This window comes from Trachemys scripta, chromosome 3 (assembly GCF_013100865.1).
Source record: "Trachemys scripta elegans isolate TJP31775 chromosome 3, CAS_Tse_1.0, whole genome shotgun sequence".
Taxonomy (NCBI): domain Eukaryota; kingdom Metazoa; phylum Chordata; order Testudines; family Emydidae; genus Trachemys; species Trachemys scripta.
The window spans coordinates 24669582-24687947 of record NC_048300.1 but is presented as its reverse complement, the minus strand read 5'-3'; the positions used below and the strand labels follow the sequence as shown (position 1 = coordinate 24687947).

Here is an 18366-nt window from a genome sequence, read left to right as displayed (position 1 = left end):
AACATATTTATTTATTAAACATTGGTGTGAATTTAGTGACCTTGCAAGTGAGGACTAATAGCACTTAAGTAAAATACAGCACAGGCAAGACATAAGCTACCTCACATAGCCTTGATAGTACCTTTTGATACAGATTTGCAACACATCAGGCGTTCTCTAGAGTAGACTATACCCATCAAACCCAAAGATGTGGAACAGAGTGGGAGGGACTAGGATGAGAACAACCTTATGTAATTTGGGATTAAAGCAAAAGCATAAACTGAAATCTCTTCAATGGAGAAAGACAAATGAACTGACACGAATGCATCACATAGTGCCTTTAACCAACAATTTAAAAAGGAAAGAGTGACAGTAATTTTGCATATATTGCCTGAAGCTTCTGTATATATTTAAAAAAAAAAAAAAAAAAAAAAAAAAAAAAGAGGGACCACTATCCTCACCAGTTTTCTACAATGCATACAACATTTAAGGATTGCTGCATGTACATAAGGTTACTAGATTTTACTTTAAATACTTCTTTTGGTGGCTACAATGCCAAACCATCTAACACAGGCACATCTTTCTAAGAAAAGAAAACAACGGCTACTCACCATAACATAGCAAAGTCTAATTTGATTCAAACCCCAGAGACCTAAACTTTATAGAACATTTTAATCCAAAGGAAATGTTTGGATTCAATGTAATGAAAATTAAATGGAATTATCAGAACTCTGGGCAAAGTTTTAAAGCAAATTTCAAGGAATCCTGGATTTTTGATCATTTGTGACAATATAAACAGAATTATACGTACGACCAAGTATTCTATCAGGATAAAGTACATTCTGTAATATGGGAATAGCTCTATCAAGTTGGATTTGCATTACGCTGTAGGAATTAAACATTGTTTTAGCTTCATGCAGACACACTGGACTCTTTTTTCAATGTTTTGATGCGACCCACCCAGCCAATAGGAGCTAAGACTAGTCTAATACCCACGTGTTTGGGGAGAAGATTGCCAATTTTAAGAACTTCTTAGACAATGCCATGTTTCTTAGCATTAATTAGAGACAATAAATACAGATCAGTGCCTTTCATTAGCAATAATTTTATTGAAATTTTGCAGTTGACTAAAAACCCATCAGGCAAAACATGACAATACCAAAATGCTTTTCCTTCCTACTTTCCTCCAACCAAAGAAGACAGAAAGAGTAAGACGACTTTTTAAATGTTCATAGACAGTAAAGTTTCATTACCCCTTTGCATTTTCTTACATTAGCTGTGGCCAACATATTCTCTGGATCAATCAGAGTACGTAAGAGCCCCATTAATTGAACAGCCCCACCAAGCTCAGGGTCAGTATCGCAGATCATTTGCTCAATAACTACATTGATGAGGAGGATATCCTGCAACAAAACAAGTCAATTACATATAAGTTTTCAGTAATACAAATACTACTAGAATTTTTTTTTTTTTAAATACACATTGATTTTTATTTGGTCTCTAGCTGCTACCATTGAAAGTTCACATGTGAAAAAAATAACTGAAAGCCAATGCAAAATCTGAGTTTCAAATATTAAAACAGTAAAGCGGAATGGAAAAAATAAAAATTATTTGAAAATGAGCCTAGGTGAAAAAAAAAAAAAAAAAAAATCGAATGTCTTTAAAAATCAGGTGCACTTTTCTCCCTCAAGGTGTCACTCCAAGGCAGCGCCTTAATCATGAATTTCCATGCTTTAGCCTGTTTGTATTTCTTTTACATTTAATGTTAGGTCTGAACCCTCCTGAGTTTGTAATGCTTGTTTTTGGGAGAATTATAACATCCCTCTAATGTTTTATATTCTATGTAACTGTATGTGCTCTCAACCTTAACTCCATCTTAATGTTGTTTTTGTCTAGTAATATGATACCTAGTACCCTGGATTTCACCTGGCAATTGATGGGAACCCATTCTATAAATGAGCAAAATACAGGTTTTATGTGCTCACATCTTCCCACCCACCCCCAATCAGAATGCTGTTGCTTACTAAAAAAAAAAAAAAAAAAAAAAAAAAAAAAAACTAACATTTAAGAAAATTTATATTTAGACTGAAAAGATCTCAATTCTGCAAAAAGCACAGAGTACTGTCTATACAAGTATAATCAGCGTACACACAAGATTCAGTATGTAAATTATTAGATAGTCCTGTAATATTCTTACTTACATCATCACTCTGTTGGGCTTCTTGCATTACAAATTCTCGGACCATGGATGGACTAAATTCTACTAGATAAGAAAATATATCTGTAGCAGCTGATCTAACTTGCAAGTCATCCATACCCTAATAAAAGTAAACTCAGTTTATTACAGATGAATCATTTGAGGTACAGTAGCATAGGACAATGATAAAACCAACATTTGATTGCGAGGTCATATTATACATTAAGCAAGTCCAACAGTCCCAATATAAAATTGGAAGAAAACTTTCCATACTATCCAGAAAGAGCCTAAAGATGTGTGATTTTGATGGCCATAATTTTAGCAGTTAGTAGTTAAAGTCCACATAGCAGTACTTAATATCTAGATACCAATATGCTATATTACCACAGCTGAGTTAATTTAGTACAAAAGGGCCAATATAAAGGTTTACAAACGTATCCCAATTACGTACAACTGTTTACACTTACTGTTTACTCATCTACAGCACAAATACATTTATTCAGAAAACATTTCTCTTTCTTTCCGATAACTGGTCCTGGACCCGAGTCAAAAAAATTCAGATCTAGAAATATTTGTACTGATCTACAAAGGCGCATTACAGCCTTAAAAGATCATGAGATTTTAGGACTTGAATATTGTGTTAGTGTGATGTTCTTGTTTCCACTTAATTGTGATGTGTTTATAGTAGCTAATGTCTACTGATCTGCTAAAGTGAGAGATTAACACTCTAGAGCACTTGGAAGTTGGGATTCAGAATGTTTACGTGGTACACAAAGCATTGTTTTTAGGTAGAGTGGTAGCAGCTAAATCACATCAGAATTGAAATGAAGGAAAACAAATTGGAAAACAATATTTATGCTCTAATATCTCGATCTGTCATGATTAAAAATGTTTCATACCAGTAGAAAGATGGAATTTGCAGCTTTCCAAAGGAATATAAATCATTTGTTTCTAGTCACAAAACTGTCACTAATACCTTATATATTGTGGTACTGGTTCAGGACTAAGCATACCAGAGTTGAGTCAAGAGATCAAGAACTAATGCAATTTCAAATTCTGCATTCATATCAAAACCAGCGACATTCACTTTTCTCTCCACCATGCAAGTTTAAAATATATTTTTTTAAATTATGACCAAAGCAGTCACTGATTTTGGGTGCTCCACTTGAGACACTGTGATTTTCAGAAGTGCAAAGCTGCAACTGAAGTCAAAGGGGCTGCAAGTGCCCAATATGTCTGAAAAAAAATCAGCCCACAGTGTCAAAACAGGGCACCAGAATTCAGTGCCCTTTTAAAAATAATTTGGCTGCAGGTGATTCACTTACCATTACAATTTCAAGAGCAGGAAGAATTCCCAACTTTGCCAAAGTTTTGAAAAACGCATCTCTGTTTTGAGGTTGTAATGTCTGAGAAAATGCGCAGAACTCCTTGAAAAAGTTAACCTATAACATTTGAAAGAAATATTAACAAAACATTTGTGTAATTAAATTCATAGTATATCAAAGAAAAATAGTGAACTATATTGGCTAAAAACACTTGAGAAACCTGTTATACTTAGGTAATAATGGTAAAAGGCAGCTAGGAAAAAAATCTGATTTATCCAACTTGAATCTCAAATGTTGTTATATGACAAAAAAGAAAAACCCTCCTGAAAAAATGGAAGTGAACACCTAGTTATGTTACTGAACTGAGTATATGAAGAATTTAAATTGTTGTCTGGCATATCTATTGTTTAAATACAACAATAACTATTTCTTTTTCTCCAATATGTTCTTGTCTCTAATACCATAATTCATTCTAATGAGAGGTAAACAGGTTCAGGGAGAAATGCTCGCTATGCAACATGGTTTAAAGAATCAGGGTGGCAGCTATAAATACAAAAATAAGGGACTCCAGAGGTCATCCTTCCTTCAGTTACAAATAAGTCAAAGATTTTTAAGTACAAATCAGCAGGCAGTCCCAGTAGCCTGTAAATCATTAAATTTAAATTTGTTCACAGTGACTTTTCAGCAATCTCAGGACTTCTGACAATAGGCCTTTCTGTGAAGGATACAGCCAAAATTGCGGAACTCAGCAGTACTGCGTAGGATAAACAATATTACAACTACATAATGGTGAAGAAAACTTTAAAGTGCCTACATTCTAATGTCTTAGCTGATATTGTCAACAGTAAAATAAAAAAAACTACAATTTACTCTTTACTAGAGTTTGAAAACTCAATCAAGAATTTGTTGTTTCATTTTAGGAATACCTTTTTGCCGTCATTAAGAAGTAACTGAAGGGAAGGTTCGCAGTACAAATTTAATACTTAAGTCTCTGAAGTTTCACATGCAAAGAAAGGACTCACCAATTCACGTCTTTTGTCATCATCTGTAGCTTCATCTGTTAATTGTGCAAAAACTTCAGACAGAAACTTCTCGTCTTCCTGCATAATACATTATAGCAATTACTATTACATCATAATAGTGCAAACTAAAAAGGTATTCTACTATACAATGCCAAAGAGAAGAGAGAGAGAGATATATATATTATATATATATATATTAGGCATAAAATAAAATTCTCCACTTAGCTATGTGCTTGTGCTTTAGAATCTAGCATATTAGCTTGGTGGTCTTGCTAGTTAAGTTACAGGTCATGTACTTTGACATTTTCATCATAAATAAGGAAATCCAAGCATGCAGATTTGAAAGTGTGTGTTCCAATGGATGTTATTGTATTAAGCATTATTTGATGTGAAATGCCTTACATTAAACTTATAGTATTTCACAGAAACTAAACTCTATCAGAACTAAATGGGTCAAATTTTGCCCTCAGATAAATACACTTGTAAAATGCCTACTGATTTAAGTGAGAACAAAATTTAGATCTAATGTTTTAGCCTAGTAACAGCATACCTTTATTCAGTACAGTAAAAACATCTCAAGTTCTAATGCCAAGCTTTTTAAATCCTGTTTTGTTGAACAAGAGACTGGCTTAGAAAATAAAAACCATCTCAACATGTTACTGCAGAAAATAAGAGGATACCAAGCTTGCTTCCTGAAGTGTCAAACTTACATAAATACCATCTCCCTTACTACACACACTATCCCTCACTTCTCTTTCTAATGCTCTTTTCATGGCTCATGCCTCCCAACCCATCCACATATACTCAATTATACTGGTATAACTGTGTTCACACAAATAGTTTTGCCAGCCATTTGGTCTGCTTTTTCTCCTTTTATAGTGAAGAGGGTTTTTTTTGTTTGTTTTTTTAAAAAGCACATAACTAGAAAAACCCTCTAGGATTATGCCATGGCTTAATCCCCAAAGAGTAGAGAAAAGCAGTGTGAACAGTACCATCTCTCAGTTGTTCAGCCATTCCCCACTCCTACACACTGTTCTCTGTATTTTTTGGTATGAGAAACAAGCCCTGAGGAATCATGATACCACTGTGTCACTTTGGTTTAAAAGTGCCACCAAAGGTTTTAAATATACAGTGACAACAGAGCGTTTACAAAAGTTGTAAACCAGTACACCGATTTAAATATAAAAGCACTTTACTATGTACCAACCTGTAAAAAGCAGCATCTTTTCAAGAAACATCTACCCAATATATTCACTTGTACATTACTGTGCTATTCATTTAATAACTTGCCCTATGTACTGATCTGAAAGTTTGCTTACTGGTAATTACCCGCTTAAGATAAAGATTATTTTTCATTTAAAAATTATTATAAAAACCATTACAAAGTCTGTGAAATTCCATACAGCACAAGGGTACTCTGCCCAAGGTCATCTCTACATTACAGATAATATAGCAGCATAGCTACAACACCATGGCTATGCTATCAGAACCCCATTGAGTGGATGCAGACTACAGCTATGATACGGGTTTTTCCATTTTTATAGGAATGCTAGGTTGACAGAGGCATTCTACTCCAGGGGTTAGGTTGGCATAGCTACAGTGCTATTTTTTCACACCTCCGAGAGCCATAGCTATGTCATCCTAAATTTTAAGTGTAAACTGGCCTAATGCCAGCCTGCTTTTTGGAAACCTATAAAGTCACCTGGGGGGGAAAAAAAAAAAAAAGTTTAAATGTCTTCCAAATGGCACTATGGGCAAAATTCAGAGGCAAAGCGTACCTTAGGCTTTTTCAAAAGTAGAAAGGGTTTGCTGGTATAGATATTTTGGAAAACCTCCTCCTACTGGAGACGCATCTTATACCCATAGGCAGAAGAGGTTTTAACTGGCATAGCTTATATCAGTTCCCCAAATGAAATAAATTATACCAGCAAAAGGACTTTTCTGATGGTATGACAGCCTCTACAGTAGGGCATAGTACAGCTATGACAGTTAGGGGTGTTTTTTTTTTTTTTTCCAGACATCTAACCAAAGCTTTGCTGGCCTAGCTATTTAAGTGTAAACCAGGCCTTAGAACCCCTTAAAGTCATCTCTTCTGACGTAACTCACTAAGGAGCCAGTTACACCTTCTAACACCTTTCTCCAGCTCCTCTGCATGCAAGTTGTATAACTCTTCTGAGTTTGACCCTGGGAGCCTAAGGGAGACTTAAAGAGTCTAAACAGGTGTAACACATTGAGAAAACTAATAATGTAAGTTTAAACAAAACAAACCTGTACTATTACACTTGACCGACTCACTTCTGAATTTGACCTGCTGTATTATGACCCCTTTTTACGAAGGAATATATTGGATCCAAATTATTCTCCAAGGCCACTGACTTACACAGTACAGCAGTACTAATTACCCACCAATGTTTACAAAATCATTTGATAACCTTCAGTTATATTGAATTAATTCTGAAAATGCACCACAAAAATGAAGATGTAACTAGTGCATGTTATCTGCACTATAATTGAGCAATACCTAGTATCTGGTGGTATTTCTATATTTAGCAAAGTTCTACCCAAAGTGAATAAATAATTCAAAGACAACTTCAATAAACACCCTTTGCAATTTTTAATTTAAGTTTACTAGGTTAACCAGAAGTAGTGAGGAAGGCAGTTGGAGCCGCTTCTATGATTAGCTTTAGAAATTAACTCCTGAATTTTAAATCCTATTCACACTTCATTCAAGTGAATGAGGCTGTCAAGAGACTCAGCAGCTGGGTCAACTTATAAAGTGTTCTCCAGAGCAGTTACAGTAAGAGAAAAAAAAAAACATTTATTAGTCCTCTCCACTATTGGGAAATGCCTCTCTTGTCTCTTAAAGAGAAAGGTGTCTAACCCACTGCTCAAAGCAGGACCAACCCTAACTAAACCATCCCAGCCAGGGCTTAAAAAACTCTAAGGATGGAGATTCCACCACCTATATAGGTAACCCATTCCAGTGCTTCACCAACGTCCTAGTGAAATAGTCTCCCCCACCCCCCCAATATTCAACCTAGACCTCCCCCCCCCCCCCTTGCGACCCTTGCTTCTTGTTCTTTCATCTGGCCCCCCTGAGAACAGCCTAGCCCCCTCCTCTTTGGAACCCCCCCCCCCCCCTTTCAGGTAGTTGACGGCTACTAGCAAATCCCCCCCTCACTCTGCTCTTCTGCAGACTAAATAAAGGACAGTTCCCTCAACCTCTCCTCATAAGTCATGTGCCACAGCCCCCTAATCATTTTCATTTCCCCCTGCTGGGCTCTCTCCAATTTGTCCACACCTTTTCTGTAGTGGGGGGCCCCCAAAACTGAATGCAATACTCCAGATGTGGCCTCACCAGTGCTGAATAGAGGGGAATAAATATTTCCCTCCATCTGCTGGCAATGCTCCTACTAATGCAGCCCAGTATGCCATTAGTCTTCCTGGCAACCAGGTCACACTTAACTCTCATCCAGCTTCTTGTACACTGTAATCCCCAGGTCCTTTTCTGCAGAACTGCCGCTTAGCCAGTTGGTCCCCAGCCTGCAGCAGTGCATGGGATTCTTCTGTCCTAAGTGCAGGGCTCTGCATTTGTCCTTGTTGAACCTCATCAGATTTCTTTCGGCCTAATCCTCCAATTTGTCTAGGTCATTCTGGAGCCTATCCCTACTCTCCAGCATATCTACCTCTCCCCCGAGCTTAGTGTCATCTGTGAACTTGCTAAGGGTGCAATCCATCCCATCTTCCAGATCATTAATAAAGATGTTGAACAAAACCGGCCCCAGGACCGACCCCTGGGGCACGTCGCTCGATACCGGCTGCCATCTAGACATCGAGCTGCTGATCACTACCCATTGAGCCAGACAATCTAGCCAGCTTTCTATCCACCTTATAGTCCATTCATCCAATCCATACTTCAACTTGCTTGCAAGAATTCTATGGGAGACTGTATCAAAAGCTTTGCTAGTCAAGGAATATCATGTCCAATGCTTTCCCCATATCTGCAGAGCCAGTTATCTCATCATAGAAGGCTTGGTCAGGGATCATTTGCCCTTGGTGAATCCATGCTGACTGTTCCTGATCACCTTCCTCTCCTTCAAGTGCTTCAAAATGGATTCCTTAAGGACCTGCTCCATGATTTTTCCAGGGACTGAGACAAGCATGTCTTTACTACAGGGGGTAATACAACAATTTAGGTTTTCCCTCCTGTGTGAAGGGACTACTTTCATTCACATACACCTTTAGCAGCAACAGCCACCGTCGCCATCCTGATGTGGAATAGGTGGCTTATGGAAAGTAGCTTTTAAAATATAAACATGTCAGTGTGCCCCACTTGCACACATTTCAAAACCTGGCTACTTGCGCAACTACAGCTATCATCTAAATTTTATGTAAAGAAAAAAAAAATCAAGTAAACTTAAGACTGCAAAATTTTCATTACAGTAGTTGAAAGTAATGGAGAAGTGACAGAACATATCAAGGCCTCAAACACTCTTCAGGGGCCAGTAAAGAAAGGAGTTAATCAGCACAGGGATCAGAGTTTTCTGTTAAGATGCAATCAGACTTTCACAAATAAGTTGATGAAACCTAAATTGGAAAAACAGCACACTGAAATAGCGTTTGGAGGAAAAAGAAATCCAGACCCTCCCTGACTTATGCAAGCGTTCCATGCCAGAACATCTTGTTTAACTTGAATTTTGCGTAAGTCGGAAATGTATCCCCAACCATTACACAAAACACACTCCTATTTCTAGCTTACAGAACTTTTTCTGTAAACTTGGATTTGCGTACGTCAGGTTTACGTACCTTGGGGAGCATCCGTAAAACAAACACCAATGACCCCAAAGTCCTGAGATGGTGTCTCAGAAAATAAAGAGCTTTCATTTCATTTTTATCTGTAGCAAGATCCCACATAAACAAAAATAAAATGAGGGAGAAAGGTTTCTCTTTAAGAGAACTGTGTCTCAAACCCAAATTCTTCTATTAATTTTGTTAGCTGGCAGTTTTATTTTTGAGTTTCTTTAGGCTACCAAATCAGTAAACTAATGTCAAACTTAACTAAAGTATGAGAAGTTCATACAATCCACAACCTAAAAGGAAGCAATTCCCTTTATTTATTTATATATATTATTCTTTTCTCTCAGTGTTCTGCTGCACCTTCTGGGAATTTCAAACCTCACACCATCCCTTATGCCTTCCTCCCTCTCTGCTCTCTTTCTGGGATTTTTATTGATCCCTCACTTCCTTTAGTACATCTTCTGATCCCCTTCACCTTTCCTGGAGACTACCTATGCCCAGAGATTAACCAGTTTCACCCTTTGAGAAAACCCTCTCTGCACAACAACCTAGAGCAGGAGCAGAATAAAATCAATTAGGTACCTGTCAGTTTTATTCTGGTGCTAGCGTAATACAGCAACAGAATTTGGGTTGGAAAATAGAGACTACCCACAATTCCATGTGAAGCATAAATGGGCCTTTCACCAAAGCACTGTCTCTGGTACTTCCTGGTGGTGCTCCAAGCTATTCTTCTAGTACTTCTGGCTAGTAAGTGTCTGATAAATGTTTTTTTAAGCCCAACAACAGTTTTGCTTTTATTATTAAATACCACGATGGGGCACTGATGTCAAGAAGCACTAATCAAATTAAGTTGGTTGTTGTAAAGCAGAGGTTCTCAACCAGAGGTCTTACAGGAGGTACATCAACTCATCTAGATATTTGCCTAGTTTTACCAAAATCATAAAAAGCACTAGTGAAGTCAGTTTCAAACAATGACTTGCTTATACTGTTCTATATACTATACACTGAAATGTAAGTACAATATTTATATTTCAGTCAATTTATTTTATAATTATATGGTAAAAATGAGAATAAGCAATTTTTCAGAATACTATGCTGTGACATTTTTGTCTTTTCATGTCTGATTTTGTAAGCAAGTAGTTTTTAAGTGAGGTGTAACTTGGGGGTACGCAAGACAAATCAGACTCCTGAAAAGGGTACAGTAGTTTACCAACTGAAAGCCAATGCAACTTCCAGAGCACTTAGTTGGTGCCACAAATGAATAGCACTAATGTAGTTAACATGCTCAGAAACATTCCTGTGATACCTATTACAAATGGGAGATTAATGATCTGCTGTGAAAATATTTTGTCACATTGAAGTGTTGCTATCCATAAATATAAGAGAAATAAAACTGCATGCTGTCTGATGAAAACAGTTTCAAATGCATTGTAATTCACTCACAGATTGAGGACTATGCTATAGATGTGTGAAAGTTATTATGGTACTTCTAGTCTATTCACCATTTTCCACTGCAGCATTTTGCTATTTATAATCAGTTTTTGAAGACTATGATACATAACAGCCATCTGACATGTATTTTAAACTCAATTTTTATGCTTTTATGTCATATAACTAACATCTGTTTAAAGTGTGGGGAAGCACCAAGGATACTGTGCAAACAGAATGAAAGCTGTACATGATTAAACAACACTGAATTAAAGATGTACAATTGGAAGTCTCAATTTACAATCCCGTCCCACCTTCTTCAATTCACTTACCTGCAACATACTGACAATCTCAACTTTGTTGAAGAAAATAAAGGAAGTGAGGGTAGAAAGAAAATTCTCTTCAAAAACTGATGGTGTTGGCAAGATGATGTCCTGAATGTATTGTACCCTGTAAGTCTGATGAATCTTTTGCCTAAGTTCAGAGTCTGTTATAGGTATAACCTCTTTAAATTTTGCTGTTTTGGTCAAGAACTCCCTGTGCCTTTTTGGCTGAGCCAAAGCAGGGTCGTACTCGAGGCATCCCACAACATCCATAATACACTCATCAGAAAACATTACCTCAAACAGAGTTGCTTTATTGAGGAACAAAATTCCTCTAATAATTTCATACAAATGATGTAAACCTTCAGTGTTCTCTAGATTCTCGCAAACCTGGAAAAGCTGCAATAGTTTTTTAATGTAGCCTTCATTTTCCAAGGCAAGCGCTAACTTTTCTCTACGGATGGGTGAGGAGAGAACAGAGGTAACTAGATCAGCAATCTCTTCAAGTTTGTTGAGTTCACAAGTAGGAAGATCAATCAAATGACTAGTTTCAGGCATTTCTTCAAAGCGTTCTTCTTCGGATTCATCAATAAGGTCCTGTGTGACTTCCACTGATGGATCTTTACCTTGAACCTAAAAAGGTAATGTAAACAATTACTGTTTACAGTATTTTATCCCAAAATATACATAAGACATACAGAAAACATTCAAGTTGATAATTTATGTAACTCATGTATAATTATATACAATAGAACTTCAGAGTTACAACACCTTGGGAATTGTTGTAAAAAAAAAAAAAAAAAAAAAAAAAAAAAAAAAACACCCCACACCCCACTATGGCTGTTTTTTCAAAAGTTTACAATGGAACATTGACTTAACAGCTTTGAAACTTCACTATGCAAAAGAAAAATGCTACTTTCCCTTTTTATTTTAGTAGTTCATGTTTAACAGACTACTGTGCTATATTTGCTTTTAAAAAAAATTTAAATGTATTTGTTGGTGTCTGTTGCTGCCTGATTGCATACTTCTGGTGCAAATGAGGTGTGTAGTTGACTGATCAGTTCATAACTGTACAGTTTCTACTGTAGTGCCAATAGCTTGCTAGGCACTTTACAGCCATGTATGAAAATAAGGTCACTGCCTTAAATAATGATCATTTAAAAATTCTATACTTATTTCAAAACAAGGTAACTTTTTAAACCTTACAAAAAGTTCTTTGTTTCTTTGTAATTCCTCTGAATAGTCATATTATAGAATTAAAATGTCCAAGAAGACAGAGATAGTGAAGTTTTTACAGTATTCATATCATGAATACCATAAAAAGAACAATCCTTTTTGTAAGCTGGGCTAGCAGAAGCACTAGGGAAACCCAATTACTAAAAAACAACTGTTTCCATTCCTATTTTGGACATTGGTCTGAAAGTGACTTGTAAAACTAACAGAAATAAAATCTAAAAAATACAAGTGCAAGCTTAGACAGCATTTGGATTATATAACTAGGAATACACTTCAAATATTTAAAGTGAATACTATGACTCCTGAGGGACTTCTGCACCACTGCGCTAGGCAGAATTTGTGCAGAACTTCCTTTTCCTCCCACAGAAATGGGCTGCAGAGCTGCTGAACCCCATAGATCGTGACAGGAAGGAGGGAAAGGGAACTGGAGGGTTCCCAGCAGCTGCAGTACTAAGCATGCCCTGAAGGAAGGAGATGGAGTGCAGGAAATGCAATATAAACCCAGGACCCAGAATCAGTCTGTTTCTCCTTCTGGATCCTGGGTTCTGGTGGGCAGAGGGCGTGTGTCTGGGCTGGGGGGAGTGGGCACAGCTGGGCTCTGGTGGGGAAGGGGTGAGTGTGTCTGGGCTGTGGAGGGGCCTGCGGCTTGGCTCAGGGGTGCGTGTGTCAGGGGTGCAGGTGTCTGGGCTGGAGGGGGGGGTGAAGGAGCACAGATGGGCTCTGGGGAGGTCTGGGGGAGAGTGCAAGTGTCTGGGCTAGGAAGGGAAGGGAGCACAGCTGAGCTCAGGGGGATAAGGGATGTGTGCGCAAGTGTCTGGGCTGGGGGGTCCCTGCAGCTGGGCTCTGGGGGATAGGAGTGTGGGGGTCTACCTCTCCTGCTGGGCTCTGTAGGGGAGGGAGCAGAGAAACAGGAACTAGGTTATCATAGGGGTTTCCTTAACTCTCTACTTCTTGAGAGTTGTGTCTATTGTTAGAGACAGTTGGTGATAGGTATTTTGAAATAAATTACAAAGTAACTGAAATTGGCATGATTCTTCATATTTTGTCAAAATAACACATAATTTTGCTGAATTTTAAAATACTGTACACAAAATTGTTAATTTTTTGGCATAGAATTCCCCCAAGAGTAATACTATACATATATTAAGTGAGGTCTATGAAGGGCTTTAATTTGGCTGTGTAAATGCAAAGTCTCCTGCATTTCCTTCTCTCCCCATGCAAAGTCTATTCTGTAGTAGGCCTTCTCCTGCCAATTGGAGTTCTAGGGTCAGAGAGGTAGCTACAGAGACTAGAACCACCCAGCTACTTATCCCATTAGTTTAATAAATAATAATAATTAATAATAATAATAATAATAAAGCCTCAGCAGAAAAATACTTAGCTAAACAAACTCAGGGTATCCTAGATGTACAAACTGAAGTTTTATGAAAGAGCTGTAAATCCTAAAAACTCAGTGTTTAAAATGGAAATATGGAAGGTCAACGACAGCAGCACTACGAGATGCTGTGAAGGAAAACTTAATTTGTTCGTTATCCACATAAAAACGTACATAGGATTGTTTTGTACTAAACCTAATTATAATAAACCTAAATAACATAGCACAATTCTTCCTGCAGTGCTTTACAAACTAATCTTTCACTGTAATCTGACTTTGTAGTGCACACACAAGTTACAAAGCCAGAAAGGGCTATTGTGATCATCTCTAGTCTGACTTCTTGGGTAACACAGACCATAAGACGTCCCTGAATTAGTTAACATTTGAACTAGAGCATATCTTTTGAAAAAATATCCCATCTTGATTTAAAACATGTAACTAGGAGGTTACATATTTTATGTTTCTGTAGGCTGAGCTAATTGCACACACCAGGCACTCCTAGTCACCATCCATTCTCCCTGACAAGATCGCTGTGAGCCACCCTCCTCGCCACTATTTCAGGGACTCACTGCAACCCTCCCAGCCCCACCCCTCATTCCAGGGACTCTGTGTATATCCCATTCACCCCTCCCCCATACCATAGCTTCTGCACGCCTCCCCATTGTTCCTCCCAGGTTCCCATTCCCCCCCATACCATGGGCTCTGATCCCCGCCCCCCTTTCAGGGCCCCTCATTCTTCCCCTCCATAGCTGAAGCTCTGTGTGCCCCATCCTCTCTCTCTCTCTCTTTCTTTCTTTCAGGCATCAATGTTTGGAACTCAGTTGGGACATGGGCAGAGATAAAATGAGGGGTATTCTTATGCTGGAATATGTTAATTTATACCATCAATTTATTCTTTGATCTATAGAAAATTACAGAAGAGGCTGACATTGTGGTTGTGCTAACCAAATGTCAAGGACTCAGTGTGCCCCCTCATTTCCTCCCCTCCCTCCCCCCTGGATTTTCATCAAAATAAATAGGGTGCTTAGAATAACCCCTGAAATTCATCAAATACAGCATTCAAAAGTTACTGCATTACATCAGAGAAATACCATCTAGTTGACTGTAAATAAGATATTTTTAATAAAATTCCAATCACACATCATAACATGGTCTCTTATTAACTTAATCAAATTGATGCAACTGAAAAGGACAATGTAAATATCAATCACAAAACAGGTTTCTGATGTAAAGTTTGCTTCTCCTCTTGTATGGATTTTTACAATTCCATTATCTTGTTACTCCTGTCTTATAACTGTAAGTGACCAGAGTAAGTCCTGCAAAATCTGAATGATCTATGTATGATAAAAACCCACTATCAAGGATTATGAGTAAAATACAAAGTGCTTAATTCACATTTTCAAAAGTAACTTCTGCAATTAGGAGTCTAAGTCTCATTGAAAAAAATGGATCTTAGCCTAAGTGTCTACATCATTTTTGAGAAAGTAATTTAGGTCCCTTTAGAAGTTTTACTCTACATTTACATTTGAATAATGCTGTAATAGCGTCAGCCACCTTCCTATCCTCCCTCATGACCAGAGGTGGCTCTGCACTGCCCTGACTCAGTTTCCCTTCTTGCTTCCTCAATAACTCAAAAAGAGGCTTCCACAAGCCCAACAATAGCCCTTACTGAGGTCTGGTTTTATTAACAAAGTTCCAAAATGAACACAGAAAGGTCTTATCCTGGGCACAGCCCTTTCTCCGTGAGATACTCTCTCTTCCTCTGTTTTCTAAACCTTTGGAGAAGACAAGTCCTGGCCTGTCTTCCTTACTTTCTCCCCAGAAGAAAACTAGTTCTCCCAAGCCCCTTCAGGGAACACTTTCTCTCCCTGCAGCTTCACTCACTCTGTAGTTCCCCCTTGGCTGTCCAAAAAGGATGTTATGCTACCACCTCAGAGGCCTGGTTTAGTGACATGACTTGATCCACCTGGAGAGGCAAATCAGCTGTGTCACAGGTAGGCAGAGACTCACCTCCCTTTAGTAGAGCCAGCCACCCAGCAACATTTACAAAAATATGACTTCCATCATGAAAAATAGACACTTTGTTCAAAATAGTAACAAAAACCTAGTAAACTTAGAATGTTACACACTTTTGACTTAAGTTACAATGCCATAAATAACTTCTGTTAGTATGGAATTTAAAAATTTGAAAGCTTAGCTGTCTTTTTATATCTAAAGAGCACATACAACAGAAATGTTTTTAAAAAATAAGTTTCATAATTAAGGATTATTATAATATGAGGCTATGCCCCTATGAGCCTGATCATGAGACAGAAGTTAGACACACAGAATGTAAGTTAATGAGGTAATACACAGAACACACCTCTGGATGAAGATTAGTGGCTAGCTCCTCTGATCTTTGTTATAAAGAACAGTTAAACAAAAGCCAATTAGTATAGTGAACTGATCCAAAAATTATTTGTTATTGTTTCATTTACTCCAAGAACTGAAAAGCAATCTGAAGTGGACTGAAAGGTTGCTAATACTTGTAAAGACTATTACATCGCCAAAATATTCTCTTCTGCAGTAACATTTAGGGCCTAATCCTGCAATGTGTTGAACTCCCTCAACTAACAGCACACAATTTATTTATTTTACTCCCTCAACCCACAGTCAGTCACTACAAGAATTATTTTCTCCTCTTTCTCCAGAAGTAGTAAACAGCACTGTCAAAATGCTGAATCTCCCACATTAATATCAATGTATTCCTGGGGGAATTCTGCACCAGTGAGCAAGTGGGGAATTGGTCCTGCTTTGAGCAGGGGGTTGGACTAGATGACCTCCCGAGGTCCCTTCCAACCCTGATATTCTGTGAAGTGCAGATTTCATGTCCCCCACAGAATAATAGATTCTGCTGGGGAGGTGCTGCAATTACACCTGTCACCCACCAGGGGCTGCTGTGGTGCCAGAAGAGAAGGCAGCTAGCTCACTGCTGGAGCAGCCAGCTGTGAAGGAGGGGACAGGGGCTGCCTTCCTCATAGCATCTTGCCCGTGGGCCCAGGTGAGGAGGCAAGGGACATGGAGGTGTGGAAGAGGACAGAGAAGGGCACAGACTAGAGTGGGGCTACAGGAGCTAGTGGGGTGATAACATTGAGCCAGGGGCTGAGTGGGGGTACAGGATTAGATGGGGGAGGGAGAAGGGAGTGCAGGGACACACGGGGATGGGAGCAGACATGCCTGACTGAATGGGGGAGGCTTTCCAACTCCCTAACAATACCCCCAAACAAAACCCTGTCCCATTCTTCTGCCACCCATACCCAACAATCCTCCAGGTTCACTCCAAGGCTCTTTCCCAGCAATTACTTCCCACTCCTTCAGCTCCTCTGCTACACCTGACTCCAAGCCTTTGCATTGCTTCCGAGGGGTGCGAGATATACGTTTGTTTATTGTAGTTTGAATTATTACTCAAAGTAATCTATTTGTCAAAAAACATTTCCTGAATCATTTTTATTATCTGTACTGTTAGACACACTGGCCAACACATTTTGAAATAAATTACCAAAATAATTGGAACTGGTGTGATTATAGTATGTTGTTTTGACAAATAAAATATGCAGAATTTTAAAATATTGTGCACAGATTTTTTAATCATAGAATATCAGGGTTGGAAGGGACCTCAGGTGGTCATCTAGTCCAACCCCCTGCTCAAAGAAGGACCAATACCCAACTAAATCATCTCAGCCAGGGCTTTGTCAAGCCTGACCTTAAAAAACCTCTAAGGAAAAAGATTCCATGACCTCCCTAGGTAACCCATTCCAGTGCTTCACCACCCTCCTAGTGAAAAAGTTTTTCCTAATAGCCAACCTAAACCTCCCCAACTGCAACTTGAGACCAATACTCCTTATTCTGTCATCTGCTACCATTGAGAAGAGTCTATATCCATCCTCTTTGGAACCCCCTTTCTGGTAGTTGAAAGCAGCTATCGAATCCCTCCTCATTCTTCTCTTCTGCAGACTAAACAATCCCACTTCCCTCAGCCTCTCCTCATAAGTCATGTGTTCCATCCCCCAAATCATTTTTGTTGCCCTCCGTTGGACTCTTTCCAATTTTTCCACATCCTTCTTTTAGTGTGGGGCCCAAACCTGGACACAGAACTCCAGATGAGGCTTCACCAATGTCGAATAGAGGGGAATGATCACGTCCCTCCATCTGCTGGCAATGCCTCTACTTATACAGCCCAAAATGCCATTAGCCTTCTTGGCAACAAGGGCACACTGACTCATATCCAGCTTCTCGTCCACTGTAACCCCTAAGTCCTTTTCTGCAGAACTGCTGCCTAGCCATTCGGTCCCTAGTCTGTAGCAGAGCATGGGATTCTTCCGTCCTAAGTGCAGGACTCTGCACTTGTCCTTGTTGAACCTCATTAGGTTTCTTTTGGCCCAATCCTCTAATTTGTCTAGGTCCCTCTGGACCCTATCCCTGCCCTCCAGCCTATCTACCACTCCTCCCAGTTTAGTGTCATCTGCAAACTTGCTGAGAGTGCAGTCCACGCCATCCTCCAGATCATTAATGAATGTATTGAACAAAACCGGCCCCAGAACAAACCCTTGGGGCACTCCGCTTGAAACTGGCTGCCAACTAGACATGGAGCCATTGATCACTAACCATTGAGCCTGACGATCTAGCCAGCTTTCTATCCACCTTA

At 38.8% G+C, this 18366-nt stretch overlaps 1 protein-coding gene across 5 annotated transcripts in view; it reads right to left on the bottom strand.

Moving 5' to 3' along the window:
* The window catches only part of PPP4R3B (protein phosphatase 4 regulatory subunit 3B), a 123974-nt gene that overhangs the window by 93495 nt on the left and 12113 nt on the right, over nt 1-18366 (bottom strand). For 3 of the 5 annotated variants that reach the window (XM_034764304.1, XM_034764300.1, XM_034764299.1), the window contains exons 4-8: nt 11081-11704; nt 4524-4601; nt 3502-3618; nt 2181-2297; nt 1233-1382 (exon numbers count right to left, since the gene is read on the bottom strand). In XM_034764304.1, coding sequence (XP_034620195.1) covers nt 1233-1382; nt 2181-2297; nt 3502-3618; nt 4524-4601; nt 11081-11704 — 1086 coding nt within the window. The remainder of the gene's footprint in view (nt 1-1232; nt 1383-2180; nt 2298-3501; nt 3619-4523; nt 4602-11080; nt 11705-18366) is intronic. The other 2 variants (XM_034764303.1, XM_034764301.1) reach the window with 1 other exon arrangement.